Here is a 10,708-nt window from a genome sequence, read left to right as displayed (position 1 = left end):
CGCAGGTGTGGGTTCAATTCCAGACCTGAAGGGAAGCTAGGGGCCATAGTCTCAGTGGTTCCACCAGGCTCTATCAGACCAGCAAACCTGGTCCCCCCCCCTTTTTTTTTTTCTCCAAATGATTTTGAGTTTTGTTCCACATTGTTCTCCCCCAATATCAAGGATCTCCTACATAGATCCCCCTCCAAGTGGATGACAGTGGTAGCCGGGCACCATCTAGTTCTTCTGGTCTCATAGTCTTATAGGCTGCAGATCAGATGGTGTACCAGTCGCTAGGACTAATTGTTTCCCTGAATTTGGGTTTTCTTCATTCTTCTTTTGAGCCTATATTATTGGTCATGTTGTCAGAAGGATCAGTCCTCGGAGAAGGCTATCATGCTTGGTGAAGTGCAAGGTCAGAGAAAAAGGGGAAGACCCTCAGTGAGAAGGATTGACACAGTGGCTGCAGTGATGGGCTCAAGCATTGCAAAGATTGTGAGGATGGCACAGGACTGGGCAGTGTTTTGTTCTGTTGGACGTAGGGTCATTATGAGTTGGCGCCATCTTGATGGCACCTAACAACAACAACATACTACACTTTGTGTCATTCGTATGTTCAACAATAAGAAACAAGAGTTGTTTCCCACAAGGTCATGTTTCATGGTCATCTCTTCTGTTACCCTCCCTTTCTCCATGTAGGAGCAGATGGAAGAGTGGAGGCAAAAGGCATGAAAGGTGAACCAGGTTCAAGAGGACCTCCTGGGAAGCACGGCCCAAAGGGACTTGTCGGTTCCATGGGAGAGCAAGGCCTCAGAGGAGAGACTGGCCCTCAAGGGCAAAAGGGAAATAAGGGTGAAGTGGGGCCCACTGGGCCAGAAGGCTTACAGGGCAGCCCTGGACCTGTGGGTCCAACTGGCATACGTGGCCCTATTGGCCCCCTTGGAAAGCCTGGTCCCAAGGGAGATGCTGGGCCCCTGGGGCCCCAGGGTGAGCCAGGAGTCCGAGGAATGAGAGGCTGGAAAGGCGATAGAGGAGAAAAAGGGAAAATTGGTGAGACGCCCGTGTTGCCCAAAAGTGCCTTCACTGTGGGGCTCACCGTGTTGAGCAAGTTTCCTTCTTCAGATCTACCCATCAAATTTGACAGGATCCTGTACAATGAATTCAACCACTTCAACGTGGCCACTGGGAAGTTCACCTGCCACATTGCCGGGGTCTATTACTTCACCTACCACATCACGGTGTTTTCCAGGAATGTGCAGGTGTCTTTGGTCAGAAACGGGGTGAAAGTTCTGCATACCAAGGACGGTTACTTGAGCTCTGAGGACCAGGCATCCGGGGGCACGGTTTTGGAGCTGAAGCTTGGAGATGAGGTGTGGATGCAGGTGACAGGAGGAGAGAGGTTCAATGGCTTGTTTGCAGATGAAGATGACGACACTACGTTCACAGGCTTCCTACTGTTCCCCAGCTCCTGACTGTGACCATGACTGAGAGGGGTGACGGACCCACCCGGCCATCACCAGAATCAGCCTGATGAAGAAGCCATTAGATGTTTGCAACACTAATTGCCCTAAAGACTGCCATAACCAAACCAAAGCGAGAACAGGGAAGTTATCCCTGCAACTGATTTTATGAAACTTCCCATCTTTCCAAGAATAAATTGACAAATGCTTGTGTTGTTCCTTATAATTTGTTTCCTACTTGTCTTCGTGCCCATTATCTGATGAACCCCTTGCATGTGTGTGGCTTTGCGAAGAGCTGTGCTCCCATGTGAATACTCTAAGGAGCTGTTTTGGTTACCTGGTGCTGCTCTGACAGGAATACACCACCAATGGGATGGCTTTAACAAACAGCAGTTTATTCTCTTCCAATTTTGGAGGTTGGAAGTCCGAGTGCCAGGTGCCAGGCTCTAGGGGTTGAGGGAAAGCCCCTCAACCTTGGGCTTCAGCTCTGCCTCCTGCTCCCGGCCCACTGAAGCTGGAGGCGTCTCTTCACTCAGGCAGCTGCTGGCTGCTGAGGCTGACAAACCCAAGGTCGACAAGTGAAAAAGGCACAGTCCCAATATTACCAAACCACATGGCAGGGCATTCATTCAAGTCCATTAAGAGTCCCAAGACTGGCAGGTCAACATGGCAGGCTGCTGAACAATGACTCGGCTCCATGCAGGAGTCAAGCGTGCCAGAAGCTGGAGACCATTCCCAAAGCTGCTTTTTATAAACGAGAAGCAGCCCACATCCCTAAAGCAGCCACTCAGCTGCTTGTGGCAGATCCCACCATGGAGTTGATTGCCAGTCTCATCTGCCCAGCCACTCAACCAGGCCCAGCCAAGTTGACATACAACCTTAACTACCACAGGAGCCATACTCTGCTGGGCAGTGGGTGATCTCGTTCCAAAAAATTCAGCCATTGAAAACTCTATGGAGCACAGTTCTACTCTAACTCATGTGGGTTCACTGTGTGTTGGAAGGAAGATGGGGCTATGGAAAAGGGTGGGGAAATATTTGGAAAGCTATTATTATTCATAGTCACCTGCAGCCACACCTCACCTCCAAGCTTCAGCTCCAAAATCATGCCCCCCACCAATCTACTTCCATAAAGACTGACCATCTTGGAAATCCAATGGGGGTCGCTATGAGTTGGAATTGACTTGGTGGCAGAGGGTTGGTTTTTTTTTTTTTTTTCTCCCCCATAGCAGCACCATCCCACAAACCATTCTAGTCTCAAAATTCAAAATTTCTTTATGCCTCATCCCTTTCATTCTCCCAAATCTTTTTGTTCTTAGCAACCCCTCCTTGGGTTTCCAAGGCGGTATTTCTATGGAAGTAGATTGCCCAGTCTTCCTTCTGAGGAGTGGCTGGTAGGTTTGAACTGCCAGCCTTCTGGTTAGTAGTCAGATGCCTTAGGCACTGTGCTACCAGAGCTCACCCTTCATTTGCCCAAATCTTTTTGTTCATTGTTGATTGAAGCTTGGTGGAATTTTCCCTCTACAAGTTTATACTGGTGGCACAATAGTTAAGCATTGGTACCAATAGTTAAGCATTAGTACCAATAGTTAAGCATTGACAGTGGTATCATGGAAGGAAGGCCTTGCAATCTACTTTTTTTTTTTTTTTTAATTTTTACTGTGCTTAGGGTGAAAGTTTACAGAGCACATTCATTTTCCATAGTAGTTGATACACAGTTTGTCTCATGACCTTGACTTCAATTTCCCACAATGTAACAGTTCTCTTCCCACTTCCTCCCCATAGTTACGTCTTGCCTGTGTCTCCCATGCACTCCTGCCCCCTGGAGCTGTCTCCCTGTGCAAACACTACCTTCTGTTCTCCCATGATTGATCTCTCCAAGGAGTGTATCTACCTGATGTAAATGTTCAGCCCATATGCTGGTCTTTTATTTGGCTGGAAGCCATAGGAGTGAGTTCAATTCCAGCCTGAAGGGCAGCTTGGGGCCATAGTCTCAGGGGTTTCACCAGGCTCTATCAGACCAGCAAGCCTGGTCTAATTTTGAGTTTTGTTCCACATTGTTCTTCCACTCTATCCAGGATCTCCTACAGAGATTCCCCTCCAAGTGGTTGACAGAAGTAGCCAGGCACCATGTAGTTCTGGTCTCAAGGTCACATAGGATGAAGATCGCACAGTCTACCAGTCCCTTGGACTAATTGTTTCCATGCATCTTTGGTTTTCTTTATTCTTCTTTGCTCTGGACAAGGAGAGACCCATCATCGTTGCATCTAGATGGCTGCTTGCAAGCTTTTAAGATCCCAGTCCCTACTCGCCAAAGTAGGATGCGTAACAATGTTTTTGTGTAGTATGTCACTGGCAATCTGCTTTTATAAAGGTTACAGCCTAGAAGACGCTATGGGGTGTTCTACTCTGTCTCATGGCATCGCTATGAAACAAAATGGAATGGCTGGCACTTAACAACAACAATAACAACAAAGTTCATTCTGTAGTTTCATACTTAGACTGTGTTTATGATAATTATAGAAGTTAAAATAGATAAAGAAGATAAACTGTAAGATTACTTGGTTACACACAATTGTAACTCTGACATGCAGTCACACCATGTTGTTGTTGTTGTTGTTGTTATGTGCTGTGGAGTTGGACCCAACTCATAGATACCCCTCCTTGGGTTTCTGAGGAGGTATCACTATGGAAGTAGATTGCCCCATCTTCCTTCTGAGGAGTGGCTGGTGGGTTTGAACCGCCAACCTTCTGGTTAGCAGTCAAGTGCCTTCACACCATATATTTAATTTAAACCATCTTTTAGAGTGGAGACAGATTCACTGAAATGTGCATTTATTTGACTGGGTTCGACCACAGGCTTTATCATTAAATCGCGCGGGACAAAGGAGCGATGACTCACGCGGCTGCGTTCTCTGATTACCCTCTGGGCATGGGAATTAGAACAGGTCAGGCTTGGCCAGCCAGGCTCAGCTCATGTGGGACATCACGACACACAGTAGTAATTCCTTATTCCAGGCACACGGGGGCGCGAGACCGTAGCTGGGGCCGAGATGGCGGCAGACGACGCTCTTGCCCTGGGGACGTCGACGTGCCCACGTCCTGGGGGACGCACTCCTAGACTTGGGAGTGTGGGGCGTCACGTGTCTCAGCGTGAGCCGCTGCCTTGGAAACGCGGAGCGCGCTCCCGGTGGGAGCTGCGGCGCCGGCAGGGTAAAAGATGCTGTGCGCTGGGCGGCTGTGCGGCTTCCGAGCTCCGGCAGCAGCTTTGCAGCTGCTGCACGCTGGGCGCTGCTGCCTCGTAGCCGGGAGCCGGGCCCGAGGGGTCAGCACCAGCTGGTCCCCGGTGGGCGCCGCCTTCAATGTCAAACCCCAGGGCCGCGGTCTGGACCTGTTCGGCGAGCGCCGGGTGAGCGGCGCGGGAGAGGGCGCCCTCTGGTCATCCGGAAGCCTGCCGCCTTCTCTACGGGCCGGTGGAATTCCGAGGGGGGTTATTCGGGCCTGGGAGGAGCCCGGGCAGCGAATTCACTTGCACTGTGGTATCCACAGTGATCAGCTCTGGGTTTGGAACAGAGAGGCCTGTAGTGACCCCTGCCCAGAGTGTTGGGACCAGGAGCTGCCTCTGCGTGAGTCCCTTGGGGCCATGTGAACTTAAAATCGTTCCTCGCGGCGGTGGAATTCGGTCTGCAGGGTCCAGCTCTCTCCTCACACTCACACCCCCTCCCTCTGAAGTCTACGCTTTTGCTCTAAACTGTACTTGTCTTGAGAGGGCGTGCCTGGTGATTTCACATTCCATATTCTTGCAAGAACACATTTACTTTCAGTGTGTAATAGTCAAAATTCCATCACTCATTAATTTATTTCTCAGTCTTTCTTTTAAAATGCACAACTGCTGAGAGGAGTCCAATTTCCTGTAGTGGGATGCTGTTAACGAGAATTTCTTCCCACGGGAAGGCACTAGACTGAAATCTTATTTCCATATCCACACTGCCTAGCGTGTGTCTGGCATTCAATGGGCACTCAATGATTGTTGAATGAATGAATGAAAGAAGAAAGGAAGTCACTCGTGAAGAAGGCATGGGAAGGGATCTTGAGTAGGACTCACTGTTTTACTTTGCATATGTGGATGTTTGTCCATTCTAGGTTAGGGTTAAGGAGCTCTGGTGGTGTAGTGGTTCAGGCATTTGGCTGCTAAGCAAAAGGTTGGTGGTTTGTAGTCACCAGCTGCTTCATGGGAGAAAGATGAGGCAGTAAAGACATACACAGCCTTGGAAACCCAGTAGAGGGTGTTATGAGTTGGAATTGACTAATTTTGCTTTTTGTTTCTTCCTTCTACTATTATGTTTCTTATAAACAGGAATTCAGTGATATGGTTGAAGGATCTCTGGTGGTGCAGTGGTTAAATGCTGGGCCGCTGATCTAAAGGTTGGCCTTGGAACTCACCAGCCACTCCATGGGAGAAAGATGAGGCACGCTGCATCTGTAAAGATTACAGCCTTGGAACCCATATGAGGCAGTTCCACTCTGTCCTCTAGGGGCGCTGTGAGTCAGAATCAACTACGCTGGCAGTGGGTTTAGTTTGGGCTTTGCTTCCATAAAAAGATTGACAGCCTTGGAAACCCTATGGGACAATTATACTCTCTGTGATTAGGAATTGACTCCATGGCAGTGGGCTTGGGTATTGGGTTTATGACATGGTTGTAGTAAGCTAAATAGTGTGTTCATTATTTTATTCTCATCGATTTAAAATTTTTTTTTGTATGAAACATACTAAGCCAAGTATCAGCATAATCTGGGTAGGTTATATTTGCATTACTATAATTGAGGTGAGGAGGAGAAAAGTTACCTGTGTGCACTCAACAGAATGGCGTGAAGGATGAGCTTGGTTTTTTTTTTTTTGCATGAAATACAAGTAATTTCACCTCTTTTTTCTTTGGTCACTGTGATTTTAAGTGCTGGTAGCAGATTTTCTAATACTTGAATTGGTTTTTGCCTCAGGAGCAAATAGTGTTTATATACCAAAAATCAAAAACCAAACTCACTGCCTTCGAGTTGTTTCTGACTCATAGCGACCCCTCCTGGGGTTTCCGAGGCGTATCTCTATGGACGTTGATTGCCCATCCTTCCTTTTGAGGAGTGGCTGGTGGGTTTGAACTGCCAGCCTTCTGGTTAGCAGTCAAGTGTCTTAGGTACTACACCACCACATGACTGTGACTGGTGGTCTGTGATTCTCTATCCCAGTATGGGGAAGTTGTATTGTAAAGTGGAAGTGGTCAGTGCTTAAAGGAGATGAAATCCGTTTACAGGTCAAATTGAACTCTGGTCCCGATTCTACTTTGCCTCCAGCTGTCTTTCATTTCTTCTCTTCAGCTTCTCAGTATATTTTGAAAAGAGGTTAACTTCACTAAGCCCATCTTGCAGAAGCAGTAGGGCTGATCAGGGTGAACATTTCACATGTTGGCATTTCCGAAAATGTGTCTGTCTAAAAATCTGAACATCTCTGTGAGTTTGTTGTTGTTGTATTGAGTTCCTTTTGTGTGCTAGGCACAGTGTTGAGCAGCTGTTTAGAAGAGATGAAGGACAGGGTTCCTGCCTCTCGGAGTTTGCCTACTGAATACCAGACACCCGTTGTTGAGTCAGTTCCAACTCAGGGTGACCCCATGTGTGTCAGAGAGAACTATGCTCCATGGCTCCATAGGCTGGTTTTTCAGAAGCTCGTCACCAGGCCTTTCTTCTGAGGGACCTCTGGGTGGACTCAGACTGCTCACCTTTCTGTTAGTAGTAGAGCATGTTAGCTGTTGTCAACTCGAGCAGAGAAAACCAAACAGACAAATTCCAGTACAGATGAAGGGAAAAAAATGGAGCTTAGTGGCATACAGGCACACCTCATTGTATTGAATTTTGCTTTCTTACGCTTCACAGACAATGCACTTTTTACACATTGAAGACTTTTTGTGACAACCCTGCATCGAGCCAGTCTATCGGCACCATTTTTTCTGGCAGTGTGAGCTTCCTTCATGTCTCTGTCATATTATTCTAACACTGTTTCAAATTTTTGCATCATGCTATTGTTTACTTAATAGACTACACTATAGTGTGAACATAGGGGAGCTCTGGTAGCATAGTGGCTAAGACACTTGCCTGCTAACCAGACGGCTGGCGGTTCAAACCCACCAGCCACTCCTCGGAAGGAAGGTTGGGCAATCTACTTCCGTAGTGATACTGCCTCGGAAACCCAAGGAGGGGTCGCTATGAGTCGGGGCCGACTTGACGGCACATAACAACAACAACAACATAGTGTGAACATAGGAGCTCTGGTAGCATAGTGCCTAAGGCACTTGACTGCTAACCAGAAGGCTGGCGGTTCAAACCTACCAGCCATTCCTTGGAAGGAAGGTTGGGCATTCCTACTTCCGTAGTGATACCGCCTCGGAAACCCAAGGAGGGGTCGCTATGAGTTGGAGCTGACTTGACGGCACATAACAACAACAACAACAACATAGTGTCAACATAACTTTCCTATTATTGGGAAACAAATTCATGTGACTCACTTTATGGCGATATCCACTTTATTGCTGTGGTCTGGAACCGAACCCACAATATGTCTGAGGTATACCTGGGCAAAGCAGGTTCCATTTCTGGCTTTCCCACTGTTATTTGGTGACATCAAGCGAGTTTTTTAACTTCTTAAAGTGTGTTTCCCTATCTCTGAAATGACAATGATAGTCTTTGCTGTAGGATTGTGCGTTTAAATAAGAGAACCTGTAGGTCATGGCTTGGCATGCAGTAGGTGCATATTAGATGTTTGGATGGTTTTATCTGCTTTCCTGTGTGCTACAACAAGGGTGGTTGAACTGGTACAGAGGAACGGTAAAAGCAGTGAGCAGTCCCCGTTAGAGTGAGGGATATCATTTTAATCCTTGTCAAGGTACAACACCTTAGGAAACTGTAAAATTGGCTCCCAGTTTCAGCCTATGACTTGGTTTAATTTGTTTATTTAAGTCTTTCCTAAGGTCCTCAAATGGTTTGTGCTTGACTGCTAGCCCCAAGGTTGGTGGTTCAAACCCACAAGCAGCACTATGGTAGAAAAGGCCTGGTGATCTCCCTCTGTGAAGATGATAGCAAACCAAACCCTAGGGAGCAGTTCTGCTCTGTCGCACGTGGGGCTGCCATGAGGTGGAATCAACTTCCCACAACTAACAACAACAACAAAAGAGCTATATACGTGGTAATGACCTCATCCTCCCTAGTGTGACATGGTGGGATAATTGGTGCTGTACACCGAACCTTACTGTATACCAGACATTGTCCTGAGTGCCTTCATACATTGTCTAGCTTAGGACCTGTACCCATGCTGTGAGATAGGTAGATACCAGGTAGTCACCATTGTACCTGGTGGACACATTGAGGCCTATGAGTGTATATAACTTGGCCAGGCTTCCATTCCCAATACTGATTACAGATGACAGCTATTAAATTCCTTTCTACATGCTGGGTGCTATTACGATATTTTTTACACATCTCACTCATTTCATTCTCCGACCTGCTCTATGAGGTATGTCCTGTAGTCATCAGAGTAAGAGCTGGATCTTGGACCCATTTCATTCCATTGTTCTTTTTGTCTTTGATAAAATAATTCCCAGTTGAAGAGAAGGTATGTTCCTAAATCATTGTGTTTGGTCTCACTGATGTGGAGCGACGTGTCGGGAATGTGGACGTCACAGCCGTGATCACAGGTGGGTTATTACGTGACACAACAACAAACCAAGATGTCCCGCATGGGCAAGTCTTTCTATGTGATGCTCTGTAATGAAACGAGTCCAAGATCCAGCTCTGGTGCTTACGACTACAGGACCTCCCTCATACAGCAGATGGGAGGATGAAATGAGCTAGACATATACAAAAAAATCGTAACAGTGCCCAGCACATAAAAAGGAATTTAATTCGTGTAATGCTCACATGGATCCCACGGTTGGTTGTCAACTGGAAATGTGCTTTGGATTTTAGGGCCTTTTTGGAGTTCCTGAGCTTAGTGCCCCAGAAGGATTTCGTGTTGCACAAGAAAACGCCTTGAAAAAAACGAAAGTGCTCATGGACCTGGCGTGCAAGACCCTGCCGGGGCCGCTGACCGTGTCCATTTTTGATGAGCTGTCCGATTCCTTGTGCAGAGTGGCCGACCTGGTAAGGTGCTTCGTTCAAGACGCAAAACCACCTTTTCAGTTTTTAAAAATGAAGCTAACTTTATCCTTGAGTTTGATATTAGACTGTAAGATTAAAATGTCTAAAACTATTTGGTATAATTTGGTGTAATAATGGAGTATGGGAATAGGGATGGGAGAAATGTATAGGAAAGGGTGTTTAGGAAAAGATGATATTTAGGACTTGTACTTTAGTATGTAATAAAAGAATGATTATTCACATGGCAAAGATTTTTCCTTAATGAAAACCAAAAACCACACTCACTGCCATTGAGTTGATTCCGACTCCTAGTGACCCCCATTGGCTTTCCAAGGCTGTAAATCTTTACGGAAGACTGCCCTATCTTTCTTTTGTGGAGTGGCAGGTGGGTTTGACCTGCCAGCCTTTTGGTTAGCAGCCAAATGCCTTAAACACTACATCATTAGAACTTTCATTAATAAAAGGTTCTACCCAATTCTCGAAAAAACCCAACTCACTGCCATTGAGTCAATTCTGACTCATGTAACCCCCATTGGGTTTCTGAGGTGGTAAATCTTTACAGAATTAGATCGCCCCAACTTCCTTCCAGAGAGTGGCTGGTGGGTTTGAACCACCAGCCTTCTGGTTATCAGGCAAATGCCTTAGCCATTGCACCACCATAGCTCCTTACCTACCCAATTTTAATAGGACATTTTCTATGTATGTTTACAGTGAAATTCTTGTTATGACAAGGTACTTTCTATAAACCTTTTTAAGAATGCATTTTCTGCTTAAAAACAAGATTTAGGCATCATGCTGATGGTATTAAAGGCTTTTTTCTTTTTCTTTTTTTTTATTGTGATTTGGGTGAAGATTTACAGAGCAAATTCACTTTGCATACAGCAGTTCACATATACTTTGTCTCATGTCATTGACCTCACTTTACCACAATGCAACAGCTCCCCTCTACTTCCTCCCCATAGTTACCTCTTCCCTGTGTCCATCCCTCCATACACCCCTGCCTCCTGAGCTGTCTCCCTGTGCATAAGCAGCCCTTCTTTCTCCCATGATTGTTCTCTCCAAGGAGTGTATCTACTCATATGCCTGTATTT

At 46.5% G+C, this 10,708-nt stretch overlaps 2 protein-coding genes across 2 annotated transcripts in view; both read left to right on the top strand.

The window, feature by feature from the left end:
- Positions 1-1,451, top strand: part of LOC103198353 (complement C1q and tumor necrosis factor-related protein 9A) — a 12,631-nt gene extending 11,180 nt beyond the window's left edge. The window contains exon 3 of the mRNA XM_007942520.1: positions 679-1,451. Within this exon, the coding sequence (XP_007940711.1) occupies positions 679-1,451 (773 nt within the window). The remainder of the gene's footprint in view (positions 1-678) is intronic.
- Positions 1,452-4,659: 3,208 nt separating this feature from the next.
- LOC103198371 (mitochondrial intermediate peptidase) overlaps positions 4,660-10,708 on the top strand; it is a 243,887-nt gene continuing 237,838 nt past the window's right edge. The window contains exons 1-2 of the mRNA XM_007942532.1: positions 4,660-4,848; positions 9,447-9,620. Of these exons, the coding sequence (XP_007940723.1) occupies positions 4,660-4,848; positions 9,447-9,620 (363 nt within the window). The remainder of the gene's footprint in view (positions 4,849-9,446; positions 9,621-10,708) is intronic.

Source organism: Orycteropus afer, unplaced genomic scaffold (assembly GCF_000298275.1).
Source record: "Orycteropus afer afer isolate SDZICR_OR568_19922 unplaced genomic scaffold, OryAfe1.0 scaffold00092, whole genome shotgun sequence".
Lineage (NCBI taxonomy): Eukaryota > Metazoa > Chordata > Mammalia > Tubulidentata > Orycteropodidae > Orycteropus > Orycteropus afer.
The sequence above is the reverse complement of the archived record's forward strand: the minus strand, read 5'-3'. Positions and strand labels throughout refer to the sequence as shown.